The following is a 15,121-nucleotide window of genomic DNA, read 5'->3' as shown; positions in this document are numbered from 1 at the left end:
TTATATCAGAATGCGACAGGGGGATATTTATTACAGATGCACACGTGTGCACGCAAACACACACACACACACACACACACACATCTCGACTCTGCTGAAAAGGCATTCTATTAAAACAAGGAAAGGTGCAGAGCTAGTCAGATCCTCAGCTATGAAGTCAGAGAGCAAATAAACTATGGAAATAGAATCTGACACACTCACGTCCTCTCTCCCACTAAAACACAAACACACATACACACATTCACAACATGTTTGATTTACTCTGGGGTGCTTTAAGTATGCTTTTTATGTAGGTGAGTTTTGGCATAACTCAGAGGCAGTGGTGCTACTGAAATTCCCTTATTTTCATTTCACTTTTCAAAATTTTAGATACAGGAGGGACAAGGACATGTGCACACACAAAACTTATTAGACATGGGAATACATAAGTAGACACAAGCAACTCGTGTCTTTATCAAAACACGAGCGCATTTAAGAGATTGAGATGGAAAATGCTCTGGGAGAGGTTATGCGATAGTGTTTGTATTTGTGTGTGTGTGCGTGTGTGTGTGCATGTACCCGCTATCTGTAAAGAGGAACTCGAGGTGAGTCATGTAGACCTCCCACAGAGGAACACTGTAGCGCTTTGCCAGAGACAGAGCGATCCTGTACACGCCGTCATCCAGTGTCCTAAACACATACAGACACACATGCAGAGAGGAGGAAAGCAATGATCAGATTTAATCGTATTGAAGCAGAAAGAGCGAGCCATCACTCATATGCATGTGGTATGAAAAAATGCAGACCAAATAAAGCACACCTTACCGACTACATTACAAACCCACTGTATGTATGATTATTTTTAACTACATTTATTTCCAGCAGACAACTGAAGTAAATGTTTAGTCATTCATTTGAGGAAACAAGGTATTGACGGTATATTCCTTTAAGTCAGTCCCCTCCGTACTTACTCTGTGAGGCCAAGGATGGTCTCCTTCTTATAGTCGGAGTCAGAGCTGAAGCGCTGGACATCCACCCCGCGGCCCAGCCCCTGTAACACCTGGGCCTGGGTGAAGTCCATCAGACGCTCGTTGTACATACGCAGCTGGTTGATCAACTTCTCCAGCTCCTCTGGCCAATCCGAATATGCAGACACATGCTGTGTGACCAATCGAATCAGCTCCTTTGGGTCAGCCTATGAAAAGGGGAATAATTCTCACGTTTAAGTCTCACACAAACAGCTGCTGAATGTGTTATTTCATGCTGGTGGCCTCAATAGGCCATATGTTTAAAGTATTTGCCAATTTATATATTTGTTTCAGTCCATTCCATTGGAACGTCGAGCATTTTTTGATAAAATGAAAAAACATTTTACAAAATGTACATGGAATAATGGCAACTGTAACACACAAGCTGCTAGAAGTACACTGCCCCTCTGAACATAATGATACTTTTTTTTCCACATAAGCGATCATCTCACATCCCATTCGCTACTTCAGGCTGAGGCCAACAGTACACTATTTGTTCATGAAAATCTTGATATTGATTTGGGGACAATGACATGGCTGGATAGCTAGCTAGTCTTGTTGTTAAACATGCTGTCAAATTATAGTTACTGTTTTGTCATGTTATTGACTTTGAATCTTGCTAACATAACGGACGACGTGGAGGCCAGAACCGTTCAGCGTGTCCATATTTGCCATATGATGGAGGTGGCTTGCAGTTTCCCCAATTTCTACTGCTACTATTGTGCTACTGGTACTACTGCCTTTATATCTGTACTTTTACACCAAACAATTTGTCAAATTTAAAATGACATACCAAATCAATTTATAAAGAATACAGTTGGGGTTTGGGTTCAAGCGCAAAGGATTTTTTAGGAGTAACATCACAACTGTCCATATTCTCTCCAATTTGGGGGAACACCTATTTTGATCCTGGTACTTCCAATGTTTTATTGAAAAAAAATGTAGCCCTTTGTTTTTACCAATACATCAACTTTTACACCTCAGCCAAACATAAAAACTTTTTTGCAATATTTCAAGATTTTTTTGTTGTTTTTTTTTTTTTTTACATTTTTTATTTCTCATTTCCAATCAGGTTTTTTATGCCCAAAAAGAAAATGCACATAAAAAGGCGTAAAAAAGATGGATGCAATTATCAAAGATTTTTGTCCATAGTTATGTTTACCTGTATATAATTTCACATAATATCCACCATAGAGAACAACAGGATCTTACATCACAGACTCCCTCTTCTTCACTATCTTTTTTACCCTTATTTGCTTTTCAAAGGCAGTTCTTACCCATAGAGCGATACAGGAGGTACGCTACACTGTTTAAACCAGGTTTGACCAAATTTAAACTGCCCTTAAGGCTTATCATTAAACTATGTGACACACTGAGCTTCAAACACTGCACACGTCAACTTCACAGGTCTGTCGCTGCTTTGCCGTGACAAACTAATGAGACTATTTTCAAAAATGGCTGTAATTTTCAAAAAAAAAAAAAAAAAAAAAAAAACGGCAGAAAAAGGTAGGGGCAGACTAACTATGCTGGCATTACTTCTATAATTGTGCTTACAGGAAGACATTGACTGCAGCACCTGAGTTAAATCAGGCAACTCAATATGAGCCTTTTTTCCCCCACACGCCAAGAAAATATGGGTAAATGTACCAGGAACCATAATTGCTACCGTGAATCAGGCCTGTGGGGAACTAAACAGTGGATACACATTTATGATTGAGTGTGTCATGTGCAGGGAGCAGTAGGTGAATGTTGTATCTCTCTCATCACCTCTGTTCTAATTAAATGAGCTCCTGAATTTGGTTTTTGGCATCTTATATGCTGTCACCCAGCAGGATGACTTGGTTTATTTGTTGATCTTATTTGCATAAGGTAATTATGGCTGCTGGAAATGTGTGAGCTTGAAAACAGAGGGGTGTGTGTGTGTGTGTGTGTGTGTATGTGTGTCTGTCTATCTCTGTGTGTGTCTATTCCTGCTGTCAGCATGTGTGCGTATGTGTGTGTGTCTTTAGATGTGGCCTTAGCAGCAGTCATGGTGGCAGATTCACAGTTCAAAAGCGGGACAGGAGGGAGAGTGAGGAGAAGAGGTAGAAAGGGGAGAGTATTAAAAGTGTGTGGGGGTAAGTTAGGAGAGATAGGAGGAGTAAAGTAATGGAAGAGAGGAGAGGAGAGAAAAAGTAGAATGGTATTTGTTAATGCTGGCATCATTTTGGACACTGTTTTCAGACAAGGAAGAATGACATGCACAGAACGCCATAGAGAGAGAGAGAAGAAAGTCTGCTGGAACTGTGATGGACAGGCTGATGTTTGAAGAACTTTATTGAAATAAGGCTTTCATGATGAAACACTGTTTGCATTCTCTCTCTCACTCTCTGTCATTCATCTACAGTACTTTGTCCTTTTGGCTATCTGGATTATATCCTCCCTTACCACTCCAAATACTAGCTTTTCTTGCATCTCTCAAATTCTTTGTCCCTCCTCTCTCATTACTGGAGAACCACCGGAATCCTTCTACTTTCTAAGTATTTTTTGCAATCACATTTATTCTTCAAATTAAGCCAACACCCATTTCTCATTTTTCTCATCTAATTACTTGCTTTTTAAATTTGAAAGTATCTTAAAAAGCCACTTATAGCCCTTCTTCAAAAGGAATAATGTATAAACTGTATATAAAGTATAATTGCATAAGGTAGTGTGTGATGTTACACAGCTGGGAGGAAGCCAGCACTCTCCAACTCCCCCTTTAGATATTCCACCACTGCCACAGGCTCTTTTCTCTACACTCCCCTCCTTTCTGTGATGCTGCTTAAGAGGGAACAGTGTAAAAATAAAAAGTCTATGTCTCTGTCTCAAATCTCTTCAACCACGCTGGCTCTTAATTCTTAATTTACCATGTTATTATATTTCAGTCACAACCCTCCCAGCACCCATCAAAAATCCTTTTTCCTTTCCCCAAGCTGTCTGGTTAAATATGTGATATAAAATATTATTGTAACTCTTTGAGTTAATCATGATAATAAAACTGACAAACTAAATCTTAATATTACATCATGCGGTATTGTTTTCCCTCTTACCACTGTTTTGCCCGCAGATGCTAGCACTACGTTGAACTATGTTGAACAGTGTACAAGTGTGCAAGTGGATGTATGTTTATAATGTGCATGTGTGTACATGTGTGTACAATTGTTTACATGCTACATGTGTTGCCTGCTGATTTCACTGGGGATAACAATTTTAGCATTGCAGATACTGAGTCTTTTCATGTGATTTAAAAGTTGTTTTAATTACTTGATATGTCTAGTTACCAGTTGAGCCGGCTTTGTTTTGGATCACACTACCTTGCTCGTCAGGACCAGTCCTACTCTGCTTATGATTGGCTAGTAGTCCTTACCTAGGTACTGCGCATGTGCAACTCACAACAAAGATAGAATAGAAGTGAGATGCCTCACTCGGAGCATTCAAGACACAGGAGAGGTGCTGCAGCAATGATTTTTTTAAATGAAACCATGTAAACCTATTCTGGTACAACCCCAAAATAAAATTCTGAACCTGAAAATGGGCATAATATGACCACTTTAATGTCAGCATGCTTAACATGCTCACAATGACAATGCTAACATGATGATGTGTAACAAGTATAATGCTTACCATGTTTACCATCTTAGTTAAGCATGTTAGCATGCTAACATTTGGTAATTAGTACTAAATACAAAGAAGAGCTGAGGGTGATGTGAATGTCATTAGTTTTGCAGGTATTCAGTCAAAAAAACAAAGTATTGCACACACTAATACTTTGACCTGATGAAGGTACTAGAAGAAATGTCAGCAAATCACCAAAGTTATTACAAATCAAGCTGAGGGGATCATAAATGTCTTTACTTTCAAGGCAATCCATCCAATAGTTCTTGAGACATGTTGACCTACTGGTGGCACTTGAGTAGAAGTCAGGGGATTATCAAAGTCCTTTGTATTCATTGTCTGAGAGCCATGAATGTCTGTACCAAACTTTGTGCAAATCTAGCAAGTAGATGTGGACATATACCCCTCCATAGGAGATACATTTGACCTGCTGGTGATGCTAGATCAATAAAAGTCAGGGGATCACCAAAGTTATTAGGACTCCACTATCCTCTGGGGACCATGAATGTCAAAATGTACAAAATTGCATGGCAACAGTAGTTGCTGAGATATTTCAGTCTGAACCAAAGTGGATTGACACAAAGACCAATAGGCCAACATCCCTAGAGCCCTGCCACTAGTCTGGCAAAAAATATGTCTTCCTACCTTCCCATCAGTCTGGCAGTCCAACAATGTAATAAGGCCTAGTCTAAATTTACATTCATTACAAGAGTGTAATGATAGAAAACAGTCAATTTGAGTGAACTTGGACTAACCACCCCCAAAATTGCTCAGGCTAACCTAGTTTTTAAACACACTGTCTCTCTTTGTGTGGTAACAATTACATAGAGGGTATAGAGAAACAGACTTCCTCCTTCCTCCTTCTTCCTCCTTCCTAGCTTACTCTCTAGAGAGTAAGCTAGTTATGATCTTAATAAGTTGTGTTTATGTCATGCCTAACACTTAGCTATACAGTCAGTGGCCTCATTAGTACTAATTCTGCAAATGGTGTATACAGTATGTGCACACAATTAGGAGGAATGCAAGAGGGAGAGAAACCGGGCACCAATTTGAAAGGAATAATCACTCCATAAACAGGCTCGGCTGCACTGTGGGTCATAATACACCATGATCACAAGCAACATACAAGCCTGCCAAGATGACTGCAAAGCAGGAGTAACTTAGCACAGTCAACTCAGCATCTAATCAAAGGTTTAGAAACTACTTAGTCTCAAACATTCACAGTCAGTTGCACCAGTGCATTTAGAGTGCATATTTGTGTAATAGGGCCCTTTCTACAGCTACTCTGCTGTACGGGCTCCCATGGGTAAAATATAGACTGCTAATGATTGTGGTACAAGGGTGCAATTTGTACAAGTGCACCATTTGTACAAAAAGAGGAAAGCAAAGTCATTGGGTCTGTGGTGCTTTTTTATGATGGGGAAGTCATTCAGTCTAACTCATTATTCCAGTCAATTCAACAACAGGGAGTTGGCTCAGTGGTCCGGCACATCCAAGGTCAGCTCCTGCGACCGACAGCTTGAATCCTGTTGTGGCCATGAATTGAAAAACATCTGCAATGACCGCAGGCAATGCAAAATGTCAATAGATGTAAGCAAAGTGCTGTTTTATCAAGTGATCTCAATGCTATGAGGTTCTTTCATCTTTGCTCCTAATACAATTTCATTCTAGTGAGTGCTTTGGTAAATTTTATTTTCCCAATCTGAAAAACGTAACACTCACACGTACACACGGTTCCCCTAAAGATTCCCTTCAGGTAGAATCAAAAAACTAATTTATATCCTTATTAAAGGTGAACATATTCTTTCCAATTCACGGACTTTCATCTGAGCATATGAACTGAAAGTAAGGCATCTTACAATATTTGCGGGCTTTTATTATAAAGCTAAATCTCGTAATGAGATGTTCAAAGAGCTAAGCAGCTTTTCTGCATGATATACTCTAACGTCATGCTCTGTGTGTCTATAGTACACTTGTGTATGCTTTAAATGTATGTGTGTGTGTGTACCACGAGTGTGAATGATCAATACTCAGTAAGAGAATGACGACTGCAGGCGAAGATAAATGGTTGAGTGAAAAATCCCAATCTCTTTGCTCAGCACATTGCCGTACAGTGGCTGCACATTCACAGCTACAATTATGCTAGGCACTAGCATTCTCTCTGACACACACACACACACACACAAAAAAAAATCAAGGAAAAACTCACATTAAAACACTGACGAGCACAGGTAAACAGACCTTAACACTTACATAAACACCAGCTATTGTGCAATATCGTGTAAACACCACCAGCAGAACAATTACGGTAAAGAGCACCTCTATTTCGCAAATGAGTACTTTAGTCAGTATAATGAAAACTTCCAGTGCGAGCAAGTGGAAATCAGCTCATTATGCCTTGGGGAATAATGGAAGCCCAGCCTTGGTGTCGTTGAGCCTGGTGTCGCTCCATTATGCCTGGGAGCCGTAATCGGATGGGAAAGTAACAGTTAAAGACCTTGAAAGTCATTGGTGGGCAACAGAATCTTCAAGAGGCAGAAAGCCGTATGCTGTAGTTGTCTGTAACAAGTAATAAAAGACAACATAAAAAGACAATATTTTAAAATGGAACAAATGGTTTCAGAGTTCACTTGATTAAAAAAAAGCTACAAAATTATTAATACGTACTGGCAAACAAGCATTGCAGAAACACCTTAGGAATTAAGTATTAGTGACTCTGGGACCATTGGTTTATTTTCCCACAGGCTGAATAAATAAACTAAATGTGACTGAAAAGTTAACTACAAATTTTGGTATATGTTCCAGGTATATATTTGGAAATATATTTGAATATACAGTATTTGAGGGATCAAAGTGAAGTAGGAAGAGAGGTAGAAGAGTTTTAAATTAAAAGGATAATTTTGATTTATTACAACTTGGTTCTCATTTTCATAGTGTTGGCCAGAGTTTCTATTGGTTATGACAACATTATAACCACCAAAGGATTACTGAGATCTGGGAATGTGGCAACATTGCTACAATGCTAAAAAGTCCGGTGGTATAAAAAAACATGAGCAGTCAGAAGATCATGCAGGTTACAAACAAGTAAACTGTTTCCCCAGATTATCTAAACCATTTCATTTGGAGGTAAAACCAAAATATACAAATATGTTTGGCTAACCTGGGGGCATGTTTAAAACCTGTATGATCGTCTGACTGCTCATGTTTCTAGCCCCATCTGATTTCTTTTTAGAAATGTTGCCACATTCCCAGATCTCAGTGTTGTAAAAAAGCTTAATTATCCTTTAAGAAGGTCCTAGGTTCCTTTCTGTGGGGAGTTTGCATGTTCTCCTTGTGTTTTTATGAGTTTCCCCTTGCAGGCAGCTTCACTTCCAAAACCTTTATATCCACAGAAAAGTGAGGAAACAAGCTGTTGATTGAGGCTTTAAAAACACATCAAACACCTCGAGAAAATCCTCAGAGGGTTGTGTTCCTATTTACAAGTGAATGACTTCAGTGGCTTGAGTGTTGGGTGTCTTATTGCTTGGGTATGAAATTATGTGATAGTGACAAGAGAACTGAAAGAGCATGAGAGTTATTGAGACACAGTGTCGCTGCTCTTCAAGTGGAGAGCAGGAAACACTTGAAGACAGCTCAACACACCACAACACATGAATACACCACCCGCTGTCACACGAAAACAGATCTAACAGTCCAACACACACGAACATGTTAGCCTGCAGTTACACATACACACCACACACACAAACAAAAGCATGCACATAAACAATGCTACGACTGTAAAAACACATGCTTGTGTATGTAACATGTAACATTTTCTCCCCCCCAACCTAATTTGCAATGCAAATGAAGCACATGCAAGAAATTTTGATACACGCACCCTGTCATACATATCTGAAATGAAATATCACACGTTGCACAATATGTGTCCTTAAAAGATAAGAGAAAGCAAGAGAGCGAGAGAAAGTAAGCACAAGAGAAATGTAGAAAGTAAGCACTGTCAAGATGGTATTGTGCAAGGGGAAGCAAGAGCAAGGCAGGCCTATGGAGGGGGGAAAGACTCTAAACAGAGAGGAAAAAATAAGGAAAGGAGAGGGAGACAGAGAGCACATACTGGAGGAGAGAAGAAAAAAAAAGATTGTGAATGTGGAGAAAGAAAACACAGGTAGAAGGGTTTAATGGTTTGGTTTGAGTGAAGGCAAGACCTGAAACACAACGATAACAAGCGCACACTCTGGTAGAACACACTAAAAAGAAAATGACAGATATAAAAAAAAGGAAGAAATGAGCTAAAAATGAAGGTACAACTGCCAGTGCAAGTGTAGAGCAGAGAAGGAAAAGCTGTATATATTTTAAGTTAATGGACTTGAACTTCACTTGAGGCAGAAGGTTGGGGAGTGATTACTAGCATTAGGTTGCAGGGAGGACGTGTGTATCAGTGTGTGAGGATGAGCATGTATGTGTGTAGTGTTGAGTATAACTTGTTGGCGCCCTTGTGTGAGTGGGAGTGCGTGCGAGCGCGTGTTTTTGTGCAGTCCTGACCTTGAATGTCAACTGGGACACACTTATCCACTTCTTCTGCTGGCCTTTTTCCCTCTTCCGTTCTTTTATTTCAACATTTTACCTCCCCTCCTTCCACCTAGGCTAAAACCCACAAGAGCCAGAGTCCACTCACGGAAAAGGTCAGAGCCATTTCTTCTCTTATTCTCAGCCAATCACCCTCAGACGGCCCTGCCACCACTCTTTTGCCACCTCTATCCTCTTCTTCCTCTTCTCACTTGTATGTTCTGATCTCTTGTTCTTATCTTACGTATTTTTTTCCCCTCACTTTGTAAGAAGAAAAGGAACATGCAGTAATGTGACCTGTTGTGGCTACTTGTGGCTTGCATTGTTTCAGAAAATAACATATGTGACATGAGTGAGCCACCATATCAGACAAATACATTTCATTTGCAATTTACACACGGTCAAATTTCATATAATCCTAAGGCTCTAAGAGCCAGTCAATTATGCAAAATGTCTGGCTGCTATAATTAAGTGTGTGTGTGTGTGTGTGTGTGTGTGTGTGTGTGTGTGTGTGTGTGTGGGGGGGGCGGGGAATTTACATACATATATTAACACAAACACACAGACACATGTGCAAAGACATTCATAAACAGAAGCACAGACACACATTCCAGTGTTGGTTTTCTATTACAGCATAAATTAGTGGATTACTATTCTGATGAGTAAAAGGATAATTATAGTTATTTTCAACCTGGGCGTTATTTTCCTAGTTTGTTCCGTTATGATGTCTGATTGTGTTCAAATTGATTGCCCTCACTGTAAACCCTTTTGTATTCCCACTTTTTTCACGAACAATGCACTCCATCTAAGAAGCCAAAGTTTTTGAGCATTTGGACCCAAAAAACGTGATTAAAATGTATTTTCAACACAATAACACTCGGATAGAAATGACATTTGCATACAATGACTTAGATTACTGATTATTTGTGTTTCAATCCCACTGACCAATTGACAGGACAGTCATAACAAAGTCATGCTGTGCAGCCAAACACTCTTCAAATCCATACAACTTTATTTTAAATTCCAGTGAAGATCCAAAAGATCGTGGGAAAAGTGTATAAAATGATGTATGATAAAATATATATGTGTATGTATGTATGTATGTATATATATATATATGGTACTGTCAGACAATGTAGAATAAGATGATTTTTTCAACCCGACGCTACTTGAAAGCAAAAACGTTATTAGATGAGGTTAGTCATTATTAGACATGTAAGCTTAGCTAAAATAAGCTAGTTAGAAAGTAGACTTGACGTCTACTCACAATTCATGTCTCACATTTCATGTCATGTAAGATGGAAAGATCTCCTGAATAAACTTTGTAGAGTATGTGCTGAGTCATTTCTGCCTTTTTCTACATGCTCTGAATGACATCAAAATTTGAATGCAGCATAATTACTTAAAATTCAAAAATTTGGTTTTCCTGATTGTCAGTATATTATCCATTACCTCTATTCACATTAAAACTATTGATTTTTTCATCCTTTGTGCCACAGCTGGAAACTCTTTTTTCATTACCTGATGTTGAGAGTAGTTAAAGTTTTTCATACATATAAAATGTATTATTGTTAAACCATGGGTGACATAGCATTTTGCTGTGGCGCTCCCTGTTTTTATACAGTCTATCGGTGCTCCCTGGTTGCTCTGACCAAAGAGTTAAAATCTGCACTTAGCCTCTCAGGTTTCAAGAAACTTCTTCAAAACCCATCTGCTCAAAACAGATCAATCTTTTGGTTGAAGCCACAGCTTTAAACTGATTGTTGGTGCCTGCTGTTTGCTGTCTGTATCTTTTTAGATGTCTTCCTTTTTGTTTTGGTCATGTTAAATGTATCTGTGTATTTCTATCTGGAATTCGTAGCATTTTTGGGTTAAGAAAATAATTTATCATTTTTATCGAGCATCATTCATGTCAAATTCATAGTGGCAATTACAAGAAGGATGGAGGAGCATGGACACCTTCCACTTCAGCATACTACCCAATACCTCCATTCACTAAACCGTCCACATACATAACTGGTGTTCCATGCTAACCTGGTAGAGAGTGTGATTCTTGTTCTTGAAGCAGGGTATGAGGCGGGAGTAAATCTGCAGGGAGTAGTAGTAGGCAGCCAGCTGGAGCGACAAGGCAGAGTGACACTGTTTCTCAAAACACCTGTTGGCATCCAGTACCTGGGTATATGGATGGAAATATATGAATGGTGGGAGAAAAAAATTAGCAAAATGCAAATAAACTCCACTTTGACTCCAATAAATAATCCACTGAAAGAAATGGCCTCATGGCCTTTCACAGTTCAGTTCATAATATCCAAAAATAAGCAGTTCAAAATCAAAATAACAAGTTCAATATTCAATGAACCAAAAAACAACAACGACAACAACAACAAAAAAAATTGTGTTCATTGTGTCAACCCATGCAGAACTCGCAGTCAGTTTGTCATTCTAATCCAACTGGAGTTAACAAGCTCTCCAGGAAATATCTATGTAATATCCACTCCAGCAGTTTAGTGTTTCAATGGCAATGCGGCAAGTGTTAAGACTCATGAGGGACTTCACTACCTCCCCTTGAACACAATCTACTGCAGTCACCAGTAGGTTTCTCTGGCTTATATTTCGTTTTCTTAGCTATCAAAGTACACTGACTGTTCCTCTGACAGCTGAGAGGTGGGAATGTTTATAGAAATGTGTGAATGTTGATTGAATTGAGGGAGACGTGAAACTATTTGAAATTCGACGTGCATTGTATGACTAACAATCTGGGTCTTCACAATGTTGTGCTTTTGATGAAGTGCTTCTGTTATATGTCATTCAGCAACTCTGGTGCCTTTTAAGTGCGACTTTGACTTGACACACTGATGATGCAAACTGTCTCACAGAATAGCTCATCTAGAAAGGTAAGGGGTCAATAGAGGATGTGGATTCACTCAGCCATTTGCCAGAATCTCACTAAAATACAATCACACTTACATTGTAATTGTAACTTTCATTGCCAGAGTCTGTTTGTAAGTGTGTCTAAAATAAAGCTCTGTGCGTGTGTGTGTGTGTGTGTGTGTGTGTGTGTGTGTGTGTGACTGTGTCCACCTACCTGAGGTAGGGCCAGTAAGTAGGACAGAGCCTGCATCATGTCCCTGGGAAATGCATCGTTGGCCAGCTGCAGCAAAACTGGAAAAGGATGGAGGGATGGAGAGAGTGGGGAGGGGGAGAAAAGACTTAAACTAAAACACTGAGGATTAACAACCAACCCTCCCCTCTTGGATGAGTCTCATCCCATGTTTGCTGAATACAGACGACAGTGCCTGTCAGAACACACCTCTCTGTGGGCCAGACAAAAGAGATGGGAGGTAAAAATAGAGGGAGACGAGAAGAAAAGGGGGGAGACAAAGTCAAGAAGCGTCATTAAAAATCCCCCTGAGTTCTGGGATTCTGTCCATCTTCTCGCTGGGCTATTGTGTGCCTGTCTGTGTGCGTGTGTTTGCATATGTTGTGTACAAATGTTGGTTGGTTGTGTGTGTGTGTGCGTGCGTGCGTGTATGGTTTCTTGGACAGAGAGTATTCATTATTCAAAGAGCAAGTACATGCCCACTTCTAATAAGTGCTCACCAGATGAGTTCAAACTTCATTTAAGTGCACTTCAAAGTTGAATCCCCTGAATGTCAAATTAGCCTATGCATATTGACAGCAAAGACAGACAAGAACCCCAAATGATCTGTGTTTAACAAGTTTTGTTTGAACCACTGATCTGGCTGAGCAGGTCATGTTGATTTTGAATAAGCAGTTTCTGACTAAAGGTTTCCTTGGGCAATGCATTGTCGTGTCCCAATTCCATAATACACACTAATTGTATAAAGTATACTATACATTACTTAAGAATGACAGTTCATTCTTGACCTTGGAAATAGCAGTTTGCCAAACAATCCTAACTAAAGCTACACTTACTAGCTTTTTCTAGATCTATGGATGACATCACAATAGCTACTGAGCTCACATGTCAACAGTAGAGCTTAATCGATTAGTCAATCAACTGAAAATAAAAGCGCAAACATTTGGTAATTGATCATTTTTCAAGCAGACATGGCAAAAATGTATTGTTTCTGCTTATCAAATGTGAATATTCTCTTTTCTTAAGTCTTCTTTGACAGTAAACTGAATCTGTTTGGGTTTTGAAATACTGATTGGACAAAGCAAGACATGTAAAGACATGACATTGTGTTCTGGGAAACTTTGATTACCATGTTTCACTAATTGCTGACTTTTTTTAGATTAAACATTAATTGAGAAAATAATTGGTTCAATCGCTAATGCCTTCAACAGATCAGTCTCCATGACAAATGAGCAAATGCCATACACCGATGAAAACTGTGATACGGTTGAAAGCTCCTGAAAAATCTAGTAAGTGGACTTTAAATTGGGATTGCTTTGTCAATCTATATATTGACAGTCATAGTGTAATTAAATCAATGTACTTGTAATGATGCAAAATGTATGCCAATGGACATGAATCAAGCTGCATCTTTGGAATGAAACTGCCTATTATGCTACGTTCATGTCACATCTTTCAGACCGTAATTACAAGCTGCTGAGACAAAAATACCATCCACGTCAGCCTTCTATTTGTAGTTCAGAGTCAGATATCTCCCACTTGGTGAAAAGAACTACAGAAATTTCAACAAACCGGTGGTAAAATGGCTTCAAAAACTAAATAAACTACATAATATCCAAAATCCAATGGACTAATACAACACTACTACATTTGATTCAGTACATTTAAAATGTAAAATGCAGTCCGTTTACTGTTCACAACCCACTCCAAATACGTAACAGAACAAGAGTAGCTAATTTAAATTGTGACTAGCGCTCCCAAGTCGGAATAACAGGAGGTTTTCTTGTTCTTCCCATTCTGCTGATAATGCATGAATGCAGCATTAAACCTCACAAAGAGAACAAAAACTGTTTTTACAATCATCCAAACACTTCCTCAAGCTGCGTCACCCCCCATATGCAATGAGTTTTAATGTTCTGCAGCTGTGAATTGCTCTCCCATTTCCTTTGTGCATTGCATTGTGGGACAGTAGTTTGCATCAACAAACTCAAATCACACTAGAAAAATCAAGCATATTTTAAAATGCATAGTGACTGATTTGAGTCTACTTCATTTTGTCATCTTTTCCAGTGATTTTCATTCTAATGGATACTAAGAAACTGCTTAGAGTTAGTATGTAAAATGGAATTGGGACACAGCCCATGTTTTCAGTGTCCCTAAGGCTGATGGGATATGGAGTCTAGACAGAGCTTTGGACAAAGGGATGGACTTTTTTTCAAACCGCTGTCCTTAAGGCCACAACAGGCACAATCACACACAAACAACATACACACACGCCATTATGATTTAAACTACTTCTATTTACCAGATGAACACCAAACACTGTAAACACACAGACTCCCTTAGTTAATCACGCTCTAACTCACTCGCTCACTCTGAGGAAACAGTGGGAGAGAGCAGAGAGAAGCAGAGGCAGACAGAATCACTTTGTAGTCTCAGACCCAAGAAGAACAAAAGCCTGTGCAAATGATAAGAGCCTGAGACAAAATGGAACAGACAGAGAAAAGTAGAGCATGGACGATGGGAGAGAGGCGGGGACAAAGAGAGAGACATACACTGTAGAACAAAATGCACACCGATATGCGCATGTGCACACACAGGCCAGTACCTGACATATAGTTGGAGGTTCAGTGCGTGCATGTGTGAGCAGGGGTGGAAAGATGCACCAGTTTAAAAGAGCCATAACAGCTCTGCCCACCCTCCTCCTTTTCTCGTTTTCGTCTCCCCTCCTCTCCTACCCCTCGGGTTTCAATGAGCTACACCTCAGAATGAGCTGATTACACGCCTCTCTAAAGCTACTGATACCATCGGG

At 39.5% G+C, this 15,121-nt stretch overlaps 1 protein-coding gene across 1 annotated transcript in view; it reads right to left on the bottom strand.

Annotated features, from left to right (window-relative positions):
- Positions 1-15,121, bottom strand: part of nbas (NBAS subunit of NRZ tethering complex) — a 152,548-nt gene that overhangs the window by 68,290 nt on the left and 69,137 nt on the right. Inside the window, exons 40-43 of the mRNA XM_044169800.1 lie at positions 12,295-12,371; positions 11,244-11,381; positions 951-1,174; positions 559-669 (exon numbers count right to left, since the gene is read on the bottom strand). Of these exons, the coding sequence (XP_044025735.1) occupies positions 559-669; positions 951-1,174; positions 11,244-11,381; positions 12,295-12,371 (550 nt within the window). The remainder of the gene's footprint in view (positions 1-558; positions 670-950; positions 1,175-11,243; positions 11,382-12,294; positions 12,372-15,121) is intronic.

Source organism: Siniperca chuatsi, linkage group LG16, assembly GCF_020085105.1.
Source record: "Siniperca chuatsi isolate FFG_IHB_CAS linkage group LG16, ASM2008510v1, whole genome shotgun sequence".
Taxonomy (NCBI): Eukaryota; Metazoa; Chordata; class Actinopteri; order Centrarchiformes; family Sinipercidae; genus Siniperca; species Siniperca chuatsi.
Note: the sequence above shows the minus strand (reverse complement) of the source record. Positions and strands in the feature narration are given on the sequence as shown.